This window comes from Lathyrus oleraceus, chromosome 5 (genome assembly GCF_024323335.1).
Source record: "Lathyrus oleraceus cultivar Zhongwan6 chromosome 5, CAAS_Psat_ZW6_1.0, whole genome shotgun sequence".
Classification (NCBI taxonomy): Eukaryota; Viridiplantae; Streptophyta; class Magnoliopsida; order Fabales; family Fabaceae; genus Lathyrus; species Lathyrus oleraceus.
Genome location: NC_066583.1, coordinates 42441294 through 42456901, shown reverse-complemented (window position 1 = coordinate 42456901; position 15608 = coordinate 42441294). Strand labels below are relative to the sequence as shown.

General features: G+C 46.9%; 1 protein-coding gene across 1 annotated transcript; it reads left to right on the top strand.

Moving 5' to 3' along the window:
• The first annotated feature begins 11287 nt into the window (after positions 1-11287).
• Positions 11288-15021, top strand: LOC127080309 (uncharacterized). Its single transcript, XM_051020638.1, has 8 exons — positions 11288-11698; positions 11791-12063; positions 12550-12621; positions 12726-12764; positions 13080-13187; positions 13553-13650; positions 13953-14064; positions 14547-15021. Exons 1-8 carry the CDS (start codon positions 11555-11557, stop codon positions 14790-14792), a joined length of 1092 nt encoding a protein of 363 aa, XP_050876595.1. The 5' UTR covers positions 11288-11554; the 3' UTR covers positions 14793-15021.
• Positions 15022-15608: the final 587 nt, after the last annotated feature.

Below are 15608 nucleotides of genomic sequence, written 5' to 3'. Positions count from 1 at the left end.
ATTAGGAGCCTTGGCCCAGCGCTGGGGGCTCAATATAAATACCCCTTTCATGGCAAAGGGGCAGGTATTCTAACTCACACTCTGATAACCTCATTCTGTACCTTTTCTGACTTAAGCATTGGAGCACCTTGCAGGTACACCCCCCTCTCATTTCATTCTCCGGCCCATTCACCAAGACCTTGGAAGGCCCTCCTGATCAGGTAAGATCAGTGGCGCCGTCTGTGGGAAGTAGCTATCCCCATCTTCATCAAACGAGGATCAAAAGCTCATTTATTTCTGTCCTTCCAACATGGCCGGAGAACAACATAGCGATCACAGCCGTCCCCTCGTCAACTACAATATGGACGACGGCCCGCCATCCCATGAAACGGACGCTCGGGACGGTCATCCATCCACCCCGTCTCCAGAGCCCCAAAACAACGGGGATGCCTCTCACGCCCACAATTTAGGGGCAGAGACATTTCATCCCATTCCCGTTCCCGTTGAAGGAGACGCCGTAATGATTGCCATGGTGAATGCCCTCAATCAGGCCGGTTCTATGCTCCACCAGCAGCACGAACGAATCATGGCCCTCGAAGCCGAACGACAAGAGGCCCGGCCCCAGCCGGTGAGTAGGATACAACAACGTTCGGAGCCAACGAAGAAGCGAGGACGTCGCTCTCCAGAACCCCACGTCAGCAGGGCACGCGCCCGTCGTGACGGTGGTCGAGCGGGAACATCACCAAGGCGCGGACACAGCCCCGACAACAACGAACTGTCTCCCTTAAGGAGCGACGAGGAAGATTTGCATTGCCCCCTATCTCGGGCAATAATGGAAGCCCCGCTCCCCAAAGGCATGGAGAAACCACCAAATCTAGCTGTGTACGACGGGACTACAGATCCCGACGATCACGTCGACAACGTCAACGCGATGCTCGACTACCGCAATGATATAACCGGGCACCTCAAATGCCGACTGTTCTCAACGACCCTCAGGAAAGGGGCCATGGCTTGGTACAAAAGCTTGGCCCCTGAGTCCATTACGTCATGGAGAGTCATGAGGTCCATGTTCACCAGGCACTTTACAGCTTCCCGTCGTCACCCCAAGACTGAGGCGACCCTTGAAGCCATAGTGCAGAAGAAGAATGAAACACTGCGCTCATACATCGAGCGATTCAACCAGGAGGCTGTCGAGGTAGATACCACCGAGCACATGAAGAAGTATCTCCTCGAGAGAGGTCTCTTGCCCGGCAGTGAACTTAGCAGAGCCGTAGGGATCGAGCCTCCCCGCACCTTAAACGAGCTCCTGCATAAAGCCCAGGCCTACATCAGATACGAGGAAAAGCAGGTGGCACACAATGCCCGCAGCGGACGTAACGCTGGGGAGACCGAGCACTCAAAACGCGAGGACACGAGCATTTCCCGTCGCAACGGAGACAAACGAAGAGAAGAAAGACCTCGCGAGCTCCGGGAAGGAAGAGGCCCCGCGGGCAGATATAGCGAGTACACCTTACTGACAGCTCCTCGAGAGCGCATCCTCGCAGAATGTATCAACTCTGAATTTAAGCAGGGCAGGGTCAGGTTCCCAAAACCGTCTGCACCAAAGCCCCACACCGACAAATCAAAGTACTGCCGGTTCCACAGAAGTCACGGGCACGTGACCGAAGACTGCGTCCACCTGAAGGATGCGATAGAAATTTTAATCCAAGAGGGGCACCTGAAGCAGTATACGAGGAAGAACGAAGCTCCCAGACACGACGAGCCAGAGAAGAAGAGACCCCGGGAAGACACACCCCCTGACAACTCTCCCTATCAAGTGGCCCTCTGCGTGTCACGACCGGAAGATTTCTTCCTCCCCGAACCATTGCCCGAGGGCAAGATCACTGCACTCAGCCCCTGGGAAAACTTCCCTACCACACTGGTGATATCAGGAGGAGGAACTAACGGGGAATCCGTGGCCCTCTCCGTCAAACGTAAGCTCGACGAACTCCTACTGACTGCCCCCGAGCAGAAAGCGACATTGACAAAATACCGGGGAAAATCCAACCCAATATCCTTCTTCCTGGAGGAACTCCCGGGCGGATCCCCGAACTCGGGCATCCCACTATTGATAAGGGCAAAGATGGCCCAATTCGACGTACGACGCATCCTGGTCGACCAAGGCAGCTCAGTGGATATCATGTACGTCCACCTCTTCAAGACTCTGAAGCTAGACAAGACCAACTTAGCCCCCTACGTCGGATCAGATCTCCAAGGATTCAACGGAGCAACAACCAGACCGTGGGGATATGTTGAGCTCCTCGTCACCTTCGGCGAACAAGAAACGGCCAGGGAAGTCAAAATCCAATTCCTGGTCGTAGACTGTCCGTCTCTCTACAATTGCATCTTTGGACGCCCGACACTGGCCGAACTCACCGCGGTCCCATCCACCGTCCACCTGAAGATGAAATACTACACCAAATTGGGACGTGTGGTCACCATCCATGGTGACATCGAAGCAGCCCGGCGATGCTACGACGCCGCAGTAAAAGGACAGGCCGTAATCAGCACGAAGAGCAACTGCAACAACAAAAAACTCAAGACCGAGGATCCTGCCCGAGGAGTCAACGCCATCGACCTCGACTGTCGCATCGGGCTGGACGAGACCGAAGAGGGGAGGTTCCCCAAGGAACGCTCTCTCGAACACCCGGTCCGACCAATCCCCGACGGGGAGTTCGAACTCATTCCTCTTGGGGACGATCCGGAAAGGACGGTGAAGATAGGTAAGGGACTACCCGAGGAAACAAGAGAAGAGCTAGTAGCATGCCTCAAAGAGAACTCCGACCTCTTCGCGTGGAATGCCGCAGAAATGCCCGGGCTGGACCCCGAGATCGCGTGTCATAAGCTAGCTTTAGACCGGGCAGCCAAGCCCATAGCACAGCGTAGACGCAAGCAATCGCCCGAAAAGGCAGAGGCTGCCGAGCGAGCTGTAAAAGACCTCTTAGAGGCAAATTTTATTTCTGAAGCCCAGTACACAACCTGGCTCTCTAATGTAGTCCTCGTTAAGAAAAATAATGGAAAATGGCGTATGTGTGTTGATTATACTGATCTTAATAGGGCTTGCCCGAAAGATGCTTTCCCCCTCCCTAATATAGACTTGCTCGTTGACAACTCTGCAGGTTTTAAACTCTTGTCCTTCATGGACGCATATAGTGGATACAACCAGATCCCTATGTCGCCCGCAGACAAGAAACACACAGCGTTCATGACCCCAACGGGCAATTACTATTACAACGTGATGCCGTTCGGGCTCAAGAACGCTGGCGCTACATACCAACGCATGATGAACAAAGTCTTCAAGGACGAAATAGGGGACATGCTCGAAGTGTACATGGACGACATGATCGTCAAATCACACGAGGAGATAACCCATGCTCGACACCTTGCGAAGGTATTCGAGCAGGCGAGACAGTGTAAAATGAGGTTCAACCCCGAAAAATGCACGTTCGGAGTCCGGGCAGGCAAGTTCCTCGGTTTCTATCTCACCGAAAGAGGGATCGAGGCCAACCCCGACAAATGCCGGGCATTCTCGGAGTTTCCGACCCCGAAAACCAAAAAATCGATCCAGTCACTCAATGGAGTGCTCGCCTCACTCTCCCGTTTCATCGCCAAGTCCGCCCAGCACGCATTGCCATTCTTCAGACTCCTTCGCAAAGAGGCTACCTTCGACTGGACCGATGAATGCGAGCAAGCGCTACTCCATCTAAAGAAGGTTCTGTCCCAACCCCCGGTCTTATCACGGCCATCAGAAAAGGAAACCCTATACTTATACCTATCCGTGGCAACCGAGGCCGTCAGCGCCGTTCTAATAAGAGAAACCGACGAAGGACAAAAGCCCATCTATTTTACGAGTAAAGCACTCCAAGGTCCCGAGCTCCGATATCAGCAAATCGAAAAGGTCGCCCTGGCCCTCATCAACACAGCGAGGAGACTACGATATTACTTCCTCGCACACACGATAAAGGTGAGGACCGACCAGCCAATCAAACAGCTGCTCGGGCGCCCGGATATGGCCGGGAGGATGCTCAAGTGGTCACTAGAACTCTCCGAATTCGACATACAATACGAAAGTAGGAAAGCCTTGAAAGCTCAGGCACTGGCCGACTTCGTCGCGGAGATGACCCACTGCCCGACTCCAGTAGAAAGCGCCCACAAATGGACGATCTTCGTCGATGGCGCCTCTAGCACATCAGGCAGCGGGGCCGGGATCATCCTCGAAAATGAAGAAGGGATCCTGATAGAGGTATCATTAGCGCTAGCGTTCCCAACATCAAACAACCAAGCCGAATACGAAGCCTTCCTCGCAGGCCTGAGGTTAGCCGAGGACCTGGGAGCAAAAGAGGTAAAAATATCCACCGACTCCCAGCTCGTGGCCTCACAAGTGCGAGGAGAATACCAAACCAAGAACGACAACCTCCTCGAGTACTTGTCCCTCGTCAAAGAAAAACTTGATAGATTTGAAAAATGGGAAGTTCAACACATACCCCGCGAGCACAACACACGGGCAGACGTTCTCTCAAAACTAGCCAGCACGAGGAAAAAGGGTGGGAATAAATCAGTAATCCAAGAAATTCTCCCTCGGCCCAGCATCGACAAACTACCGCCTCCACTCGAGGTCAACGCTATTGGAGATGCCCACTGTTGGATGACACCCATCTACAATTACCTCACACGAGACGAACTCCCGGCTGACCCGAAAGAGGCGACCACTGTCAAACGACGCGCATGCTCGTACGTACTCCTCGAAGGCAAACTCTACCGGAGAGGATTCTCCATCCCACTACTCAAATGCGTCGAGGAAGAGAAAGTCCCCGACATACTTGGAGAGATACACCGGGGAATTAACGCTCAACACCTCGGCGGACGATCGCTCGCACGAAAAGCCCTTCGAGCAGGCTACTACTGGCCGACCATGCAAAACGATTCGAAAGAGCACGTCAAAAGATGTGACAAATGCCAACGACATGCCGACATGCACCTCGCACCCCCGAACGACCTCAAATCACTGTCTTCCCCATGGCCCTTCGCGTGGTGGGGCATGGACATCCTCGGACCCTTCGTCACCGGATCATATCAGAATAAATACCTCATCGTCGGGGTGGATTACTTCACCAAATGGATCGAGGCGGAGGCACTGGCTAAAATAACCGCGCAGAACATTCTCCGGTTCTTCAAACGCAATATCCTCGCTCGGTTCGGTATACCCCAGGCACTTGTCACAGACAACGGGACACAATTCACGGACGGAGGATTCCAGGACTTCGTCGCCAGCCTGGGCACCACACAGCATTTCACGTCTGTCGAGCATCCGCAGACGAACGGGCAAGCAGAGGCGGCCAACAGGGTAATCTTACGTGGCCTCAAACGCAGACTCGGTGAGGCAAAGAGGGCATGGGTCGAGGAGCTACATAGCGTCCTATGGGCCTACCGCACGACACCACATTCTACCACCGGGGAAACCCCGTTCCGACTAACTTACGGCACCGAGGCAGTCATCCCGGTGGAGATACGGACGCCAACGAGGAGGACAGAGGAGCCCCTAGACGAGGAAATGAACGATGAAACCCTTAGAGCCGAGTTCGACCTAGTCGAGGAGATACGTTCCGAAGCAGCTCTCAGGGAAACAACCCTCAAACAAAAAATAGCACTACGCCATGACGCGAAAGTCATAAAAAGAGAGTTCCGGGTCGGCACCCTGGTCCTCAGAAGAAACCAGAAAAACCCGAGAGAGGGCAAACTGGCGGCCAACTGGGAAGGCCCTTACCGCGTCCGCGACAAAACGAGCAACGGGGCCTATTACCTAGAAAACCTACAAGGAGAACAACTCGCTCGACCATGGAACGCAGAAAAACTTAGACAATATTACAGCTAAATACACCACGGGGAGACGTGGCAGGTACGACCACGCTCTTCGTCCCCAAAACCCCAGGGAGGAACCACGAGACCCGGGAACGATCCGGGGTCACATAACAAACACAACCCTCCCCGACGGTTGGGATCTTGACCAAGACTCAACGTCGAAGTACCAGGACTGGCAGGGCACCCAGCTCGCGATGGGAGGGCCCAAGCCTCGGGACCAGGGTTCGAACAACGGACCCGGGCTTCGATACCCACGGGCACAAAGCCCGACACTTCGTCGGTTCCCTAAACCGAGGAGATTAACAAAGTCGAGCAGAGTACGAATTCATACAAACAAGTATCAAACACAAACGAGCACAATGAATGATAACGAAAATATTCATACATTAGAAACGATAAGAGCGGCCGAAGCCAAGTACGCCCGAAGGCCATATTACAACGCCCGAAGGCCAAAATACATAAGGCACGCAGGCCATGATAACTAAAATCAAAGAAAAACAAATAAACTAAGACTCCGCTCGGAGCACCTCTTCATCCTCTTCTTCTTCTTCTCCCCCCAGCTCCTCCTCCACTTCAAACGGGCAGATAATCTCACCATCCCGGACGCAGCAGTTATAGGCCGACCCTGCTGTCACCAACTCAGGGTTCAGAAGCCCGAGCTGCTCGACAGCATTGTCGAAACCCTCTTTGAAGCAGGCCACGAGATCTTGGTTGAGAGTCCGAATATGCCCTAGCAGCTCACCGCGCGAACCAAGGGCGCGTTCCTCCTCGGTCTCATCTGCCAGAGGACGGACCTTTCCCTCGAGAGACTCAACCTGAGCCCGTAGGCCAGCGTTGTCCTCGGTCAGCTTCTGATGGTCGACCACCTGCTCTTCCAAGCTCGCCTTAGCAGCCTTCAACTGGTCCCTCTCCTTTTCCACCTCCTCCAGCTTCTGGCTCAGCCCTTCCTGCAGCTGATGCTCTTCTTTGTAGTCCGACAGATCTTTAGATAGTCTTTCCTTCTCCGTCCGAACCTGCGAAAGGGCATCCTCCAGCGAGGCGGTGGAGACCGAAGTGTCGGTCATAACCATGGCCGTCTCCATCACCCGGATGACAGCAGCAATATCCCTGGCCAGATCTTTTCTCCGGGCAGCAGCGTCCTGGTCCAGAATAGCCTTGGCCTCAGGCGCAGGCACAACAATCGACTCCTCGGCCTTGAAGAACGACCGTTCCACATAGCAGGGAGGTAGAAGATAGCTGCCCGGTCCATTCGGACTTCCTGGAGACGACCTGGTGAGAGGCCCAGCCGGACGCTTCCGTTTATGGAGGGGAGAAGCCGCTGGCGACGGACTGCTATCAGGAATGTTGATCGGGTTAGATCGAGGAGGAGAGGAAGGAATCACGCTCGCCGCCTGCGAGGGACCGGCCCCGGCATCGCCAGCAGTCTCCGAGACACGGGCCACAGTTTTCTTCTTCTTCTTGGGCACCCGGTCAGGAGCGCCGACCTGATTCGCTAGCTTCAGCACCCGATCACGAGCATTGGGCATGGCACCTACAAATAAATTACACACAAACATTAGCGACCGAAGTCATAAACAGAAATAAAAAGCTAAACAAAGTCTGCCTACTCAATAACGCCAGAGCTTCCTCCTCGGTATCACACTCGAGCAGAGCCTTCGTATTGATATAACGCGTCTCGGTGATTAGCTCCCCGGCCTCATCCAGGTAGGGCACGCCCTGTCGATTCGCCCAGAACCCCAAGCTGAAGCTCTGCACGTAATCGACCAGCTTCTTGTACGCGAGCCTATCCTCCTCGCCGAGCATCGCATACTTGACCCGGTAATGCGCCGTGGAGAGATCGAAATGATCACGCTGCCACCTCAGCGGTATCTTCGACATCAGCGTCTCCTCCCCGTTGGGTTTCCGTTGATAGTAGTATAGAGAGTGAAGGGCAGCCCGGGTAATCGGCATCACCACGTACCACCGGTTTTTGAAATGGCGAACAGAATCCTCGTACGTCTTGAACAGACGCACGGGCTGCTTGAAAGAAACCCAACTGTGGCGACCACGGGAACCGGACCTCTGGAGATGGAAAACGTGGAAGAAGAGAGCCCGGGTGCAACCAATGCCGAGGAACTGGCAAACTAACTCGAATGCCCGCATAAATGCGAGAGCATTAGGATGTAGTTGGGACGGCGCCAGCCGGAGCCACTTGAAGACCGACATCTGGAAGGAGTTGAAGGGCAGTCTAATCCCCGCCTCACGGAAAGCAAATTCATACATGGTGAACTGCTTCCCCGGGAAATGATGACAAATGCGGTCTTCTTCCTTGGGGGCGCAGCAATACCAGTTTGGTGGATCCTCCCGGCTTATGGTCTCGACCATAGCGTAAGCAATGATGGCCTCGTCACAGAAGTCTGATTCCTCCTCCAAGGGCTCGTCCGCAACCCATGAGAAGTCGACCTGCCCGGAAGAGGAGGCGTGTTCGGTACCATCTCGGACACTCCCATCCCCGACAGGGAGACGAGCGATTGTCGCGTCTTCGGTGGAGGACCCAGAATCTTCCTTCCTCGGTCGTAAGCGCCCGGTAGCACCTGAAACGCAGACAGAAAGAGTGAATTCGACGTCATATCAAATCCACCCTTCCACCGCAGGTCAAGTGAAAGGGCGTAGCGGCGACGGACACTAACCGTGCTCAACTCGGTGGCGCGCGCATTCTATGGAGACCGGGCATAAACTTCATACAGCCTATGCGAGTATTGCCCGGCATATGAAGTTTATGCCCGGTACAGTATGATCCCAACCCTATTTTCTACCATCTAATATACACCTACAGTCCACTACACTGTTCCTAAGTTAAACCTAACCACATTTCTACAAAAATAGCATGCGTTTGACAGAAAACAACAAGGAAAAACAGTGGGTCACAGTGGAAAATCATACCTGACATAGTTGAGTTGAAAGGGGTACGGTGGTGCCCGAGCAGAAGACGGTGGTTCAGATAGGAGGACGGGCGGAGACGGCGGTCCAGACGGTTGAGCGAGCAAACGAGAGAGAATGTGGAGAACTCCGGTGAACGTGTGAGCGAAAAAAAGTGGAAATGAAGTTACTCAACCCCTTTTTATAGGGCTTGGCACGTAGACCAACACGCTAGGTCATCATTGCCTAGCCTGCCTACGCCGTCTTTGCGCACGAAACGAAGCGACGCCACTAACTCTGAGACACGTCTATCAAAGATAAGAAACTGAAACGACCCGGGCACCTATCCGTCTCCTCGACTCACCAAGACGCCACCTCCCCGCGTCATACCCACGTTTACTACAAGGAAGGTGCAGACCAACCGATCACCTCCATCCCCGACATTCCCGGAGAAAATGTCAGTCATGAATAGGTCTGTTACAACCTCACCTGTCTAACGATCAAGCTTCCCCATCGTCTCGGGGAACCCTTAGTTGAAACATAAGTCATCTCTCTGGCTCAGAGACTCGACTTGGGGGGCTCCTGTTCTGGACTGGGCCATGACACTAGGCACGGCACGGCCCAATGCTCGCCAAGCCCACGTCCAAACGACCGTGTCCAAACGACCACGAGGACACGTCAGGTGAACGACCGTCCGCCCGAAGAACGTCTCCCCGGCCCCTTAAATACGTGTCGGACAACGAGCGGGTCCTCCTCATATGATCTCCATCCACTCATCGTCAACCCACGTCGCGGACACCTAAGTTGTGTCGGGCAGAGCCATAACGGCATCTCACTCACCACGTCACCCAACTCCCCTATATTGTCTCCTTAGGGATAGGGGCAGTTGGACCAGGGGGCAGACCTTGGTCTAGGTCTTAACGCTTCTTACGCGTCCCCTGGCAGCTCCTCCTTGGGCCTAGCTAATCCAGCCCATTAGGAGCCTTGGCCCAGCGCTGGGGGCTCAATATAAATACCCCTTTCATGGCAAAGGGGCAGGTATTCTAACTCACACTCTGATAACCTCATTCTGTACCTTTTCTGACTTAAGCATTGGAGCACCTTGCAGGTACACCCCCCTCTCATTTCATTCTCCGGCCCATTCACCAAGACCTTGGAAGGCCCTCCTGATCAGGTAAGATCAATAAGGAATCTCTTTATGTCAAAGGAAATCTTACACTAATTTATTAATTGATTCAAGTTTCCTTAGTTTTAAACCTGCCACCACTTCACTTGGTCCATCAATCAAATTATGCCATGCTCATAGTCTTGCATTTGAAGATATACAAATATATCAAAGGTTTATTGGCAAACTGATATACCTCAATACAACCAGACATGACATCACCTTAATTACACAATAACTTAGTTAATTCCTATCCAAACCTTCCGTGACTCATTATAATGCAACTTGCAGAGTTTTGAGATATTTAAAACATTGCCTAGGTCAAGATCTCTTCTTTCATAGGAACTCATCCCTTCATGTAGATTGAGTTGGTTGTATCAACACAAGATATGTATCAGACTCTTGCTTCTACATATGGTCTTCACTCATTTCAAGGAGAACTAAAAAGAAAAACATTTTGTCACGGTCATCATCTGAAGTTGAGTGTAGAGTTATAACTGCAACAACTTGTGAACTCCAATGGATTTTATATTTGTTGGTGAGTAGCAAGTCTGGAGCTCCAAACCACTAGTTCTCTTTTGTGACAACCAAAGTGCTCTTCATATATATGTAAACTTGGTTTTTCACGAAAGAACAAAGCATCGCGAATCAATTGTCATATTGTTATCGAAAAATTTCTTGCACGTGTTATGAAACTTATTCTCGTATCTTCCAACAACCAACTGGCTGATTTATTTACCAATCCCTATTTCCAAAACCATTCAATAAACACATGTACAAGTTGAACTTGATAAATATTTACCGAAGTTCAACTTCTGCAACTTGTGGGAGGCTATTAACTTATTCACAAGTTAATTAGAAGTAGTTGGAATTAGTTACCATTCAGGTTTTAGTTAGTTAAATAACATATCTTATTCTCTTGTATATATAAACAACACTATCTCTATCCCTTGAGCAATATAAGAAAAATTCACTTTATTTTCATCTTCTTCCTCCTTCCTAATATCATGAACTTGCATGAGATTATATTATTAGCTCTTTCAATAATACTTTTAAATATTGTTGATTTAACTTCTAATATCAATGTGAGGACATTCGATTCTTTGTAAATACCTTCTTATAAACATTTTTTAACCCTTGAGACCTAATCCTAGTAAGTCATTTAAACCCAACTCACATAAATATTTTACTATATTTAACGGGAAAAAAAAGAATGAAATGAGATATGAATGATTGGGGTGTGTTACATAGAAAAGACAAATAGTTGAATTAAAAAAATTATATTTTTCAAAAGCTGGTCTTAATTTAGATTATAATAAATTAAAATTTAATAATTGATTTCATCTTTCGGCTTGGTGTAGGGTATAGTGACACAAAAGAAGACGCAAAAAGGTGATAAAATTATAGTTGCGAATCTGCTCCGATTTGGATGGAGGGTAAAGGATTAAAAACAAGGGTTTAAGCGTGGTGCCTTCTTTTACAATAAAGAATCTGAAATTGAATGGCGCAAAATTCGGGATCGGAACGGCGCATTCATCTTCTTATGCACCACTATAGATAACACAAGATCCATCTTCATCTTCTACTTCAGCTTCAGCTTCTATTCAATCAGCAATGGTTGCCGAAAGCTTTCGTCAGAAGCAAAACGTTCATCCTTTCATTCTAGGTCTTCAACCATCCGCACTCGTTGATAGCGTCGCTCGCGTTGATTGCTCCTTGCTCGATCGTATTCCCGGCGAACGCGGTGGCTCTATTCCCGTCCGTTTTCAATCACTTCCTTGTGCATTCTTATATTCTTTTCAATTATTATTATTATTATTATTACAATTTGTTGAATTTGTTGAATTTAGGTTGCGATTGAAGAGCTTGAAGATATACTGAAGGAAGTTGAAATTAGTTTTCGTGATGAGGCTAATGATGATTCTCGTTCTTCTGTGATGAAAACTATGGCTGGTGGTAGTGTTGCTAACACGATTCGTGGTCTTAGTAGTGGTTTTGGGATTTCGAGTGGAATTATTGGAGCTTGTGGAGATGATGAACAAGGTCAATTGTTTGTTAACAATATGTCGTCTCATGGTGTTGATCTTTCTAGACTTCGTAAGAAGAAAGGACACACTGCGCAGGTTGATTATCGCCTCTCGTGTCAATATCACTATTTCGATTGAGTTATTTAAACTTATCTACTAACATAAATACTTGTTGTGAGCTCTCTAGCACTGACACATCTGAAAAAATGTGTGTACATACATATCTGAAATTGACTCGGACACTTGTGATTATTAACGGTATCGACGTGTCGGTGTCGTGTTTTCAGTGTCCGTGCTTCATAGGTTGTGAGAGTGTTTTAGAACTTATAACATGTTTATAAATTGTTTTCAACTTATTCTCATAAACTCTCATAGATAGTTTATCAAAATAGCTCATAAGTAAACAGTTTGCTTTATTGTATCTTTTGTCTTAGAAATAGGTTATGAGTACATAAGCACTTTCATGAAAAGTGCTTATGTGCTATAAGAGTTTAATTAAGCTGTTAATCTTATCAGAGCCTAATAACAACTTTTACGAATGGCAAATACTTGTTTCTAATATTAACTTTGTCATTCTACCAGTGTGTTTGCTTGGTAGATGAATTGGCTAATCGAACAATGCGGCCCTGTCTCTCAAATGCTGTCAAAGTGCAGGTATCGTTTTATGTTAAACATCATTTGTGGATGCTTTGTGGTTAGGATTTAACTTTTGTCAAGTTTTCTTTTTTGATTTATACTTTCTCTTCTTTGCTCGGCAGGCTCAAGAATTGACGAAAGAGGATTTCAAAGGCTCCAAGGTTCACTTCTTTATCAGTTTAAATATTGTGAAACTTGTACTGTTAATTTTTCTGTCTAGTATGTTTCAACGATGTTGTTCTCATTGCTGGGATTTAATACATTAGATTCAAGCACCTTTTATTATTATTTTTTCATGTTTATTCTACTATTTTGTACCATAAAATGGAAATGAAGGTGCATGGCCTTATATTTTTCTTGCATACATACTAAAAAGTTGCTCTTCCATCTGTCATTTCATCTAGGTCTACCACTACTAATAATATATCATCCGAGGGTTCTCTTTGAACTTAATTGTTGATATATTTACATTTCAGTGGTTGGTGTTAAGATATGCAATACTCAATTTGGAAGTTATTCAAGCAGCCATTGCTTTGGCCAAACAGGAAGGTCTTCTTGTTTCCTTGGACTTGGCCAGTTTTGAGGTATTTTATTTAAGCTACTACTCAGAACTTCCCTTCCCCTTAAGTTCTTTTTAATATTCATTTGTAATAATATCACTCAACAAGGAAAAGGATTCTGAGAAAGAGTTACTATATCAGTATAATCACTAATTATCTAGTCCACTCAAACAATTACTGAACATGCTTGATTTATTGTTGTTATTTACCTAATAAGATCATATGCATCTCTATAAAATCTCACATATGAATATATGATATGATAGTGCACTAAGTGCCCTACCAGTATAAATCTAAGTATTTAATACAAATATACAAATTTCATTTTTAAAAAGTAATTTATGTAAGCATTCATTTCTCACTCACTTCGATCTCTTTATTTTGGCAAGATGGTTAGGAACTTTAAGTTACCACTTCTGAAGTTGCTGGAATCTGGAAATATAGACCTCTGCTTTGCCAATGAGGATGAGGCGACAGAACTTTTAAGGTGGTTTTCAATAGGAGTCATTATCAACCCTGCTTTATATTAAGATATCATCATATTATGAAGATAGGATTTATTTTCAGTTTCCAAGTTATTAACTGCCTTTACTTCATTTTGTGTGTTCTGTACTTTTCTTTTAACTAACTTATATACATTTACTTTGTGATGAGTTTTAGGGGCGAACAGAATGCTGATCCAGTAGCCTCTGTTGAATTTCTTTCCAAATACTGCCTTTACTTCATTTTGTGTATTCTGTACTTTTCTTTTAACTAACTCGTATACATTTACTTTGTCATGAGTTTTAGGGGTGAACAAAATGCTGATTCAATAGTCGCTGTCGAATTTCTTTCCAAATACTGCCAATGGGCTGTGGTAACATTGGGCTCTAATGGATGCATTGCTAGACACGGGAAGGAGGTTTGTTAATTTTTTGCGGTCCTTCTGTATGATATGTTATACGCAGCTCCTTCTACAATTATTTTCCCGTCTTTGGGAACGTGTGCAGTTTGGTTTATTGACTACAAAACACAATAGTTAACTAGATACGGCTTATAGCTAATTTCACCTTGTAAGAAATTAGGTATTTGGTTTGAAGTTGTGTCTCCCTATATAAAATAAGATTTCCAAATGCTGAATCTTTTCCGCTAGCTTATAATAAACTCAAATTGTGCATTTCTGCCAATCGATCCAATTCAAATATATCAAAATTCTTATCAGTAAAGATAAGTTGTATGCTTTTGACATGATTAATGTAGTTTAAGCACACTGGTCCAAAATCATTAGGGAAAAATTCAGAAGTTTTACTTTCTTTTCACTTGGCCATCATTTCAACTTGCATTCAAAGGCAATCTTGACTTATCACTTGTAAGTAATCATAAACCAATCTTTTTACTTGTCAGATGATACGTGTCCCGGCGATAGGAGAATCAAAGGCAACTGATGCTACAGGAGCAGGAGACCTTTTTGCCAGTGGATTCTTGTACGGAGTGGTTAAGGGTTTGTCACTAGAAGAATGCTGCAAAGTAGGTACGTGTAGTGGCGGATCTGTCATCCGCTCTCTTGGTGGTGAGGTAACATTAGAGAATTGGCAATGGATGTACAAGCAGATGCAAGTGAAGGGTCTTCCCACACCTGAGGGCTTATGAAAATTGAGTGTTGGCAACTGTTGCATCACTTATTGCTTCCTTCTTTCTATTTTTCCTTTTGCTTTTTTTCTTTCAGTTATAGTTTATGGCTGGTTTGACTAATGCATGGAAAGCTAGATATTTTTTGTGAAAGCACAAGTTGTTTCAAATCTCTAATGTACTTCAGCTTGAGGACTATGAACTGATATTCCTAATTTTATATTAACCACGAAATTGAGCTTCACTTCAATTAGTTTGCCTACATTTCTTAACATCTGATGAATTGCGTCAAGTATCGTAAAAGAGGCTGCTTACTCAAAGGGTAAACTGAAACTCAGCTGAGCACTGGCTAAACATGAGCACCCGACAAGTTCATAGTTACAATCAAGGGTGGATCATGTTGCCATGTTCATGTCGTCCTGATATTCTTTTTAGAACTAAATCTCACCTCCTTAACTCCATCTTTATGGTTAAGATCCTCTATTTTTTTATAACTTTGTAATTCTGTATTTGCTCCTGTTTTTCATACTCCAAAGGAGCGGATCTCAACCCTGATATATAGTTCTTCAAGTTAGAAGAGAAGTGTAAATCTAAAACCAATGGAAATGTTCAAGAAAGCTGTCATTGATACAAAATACAGCATGCCAACCTTAAAATAAAGTGACCTCTTTCTTTTTTTTATTGAAAAGTGTTCCGGTCGACTTCAAGTCTACGCTGCTGCGGCTATGAAGGTGCAAACTTCGAGTTGGTCAATCTCAAGTTTTCTTGTTGTGTTGAGGTGTATGTATTGGATACAAACTATTCTTAATTTCAATTTTTAAATAATGAGACTATTTT

Bases quoted from the DNA above. Each gene is read 5' to 3' on its own strand.
- LOC127080309 (XM_051020638.1), top strand. From the start codon at position 11,555: ATGGTTGCCGAAAGCTTTCGTCAGAAGCAAAACGTTCATCCTTTCATT. The intron at 12,765-13,079 runs GTTCACTTCTTT...TTTACATTTCAG, and splicing joins AGGATTTCAAAGGCTCCAAG to TGGTTGGTGTTAAGATATGC. The intron at 13,188-13,552 runs GTATTTTATTTA...TATTTTGGCAAG, and splicing joins TGGACTTGGCCAGTTTTGAG to ATGGTTAGGAACTTTAAGTT.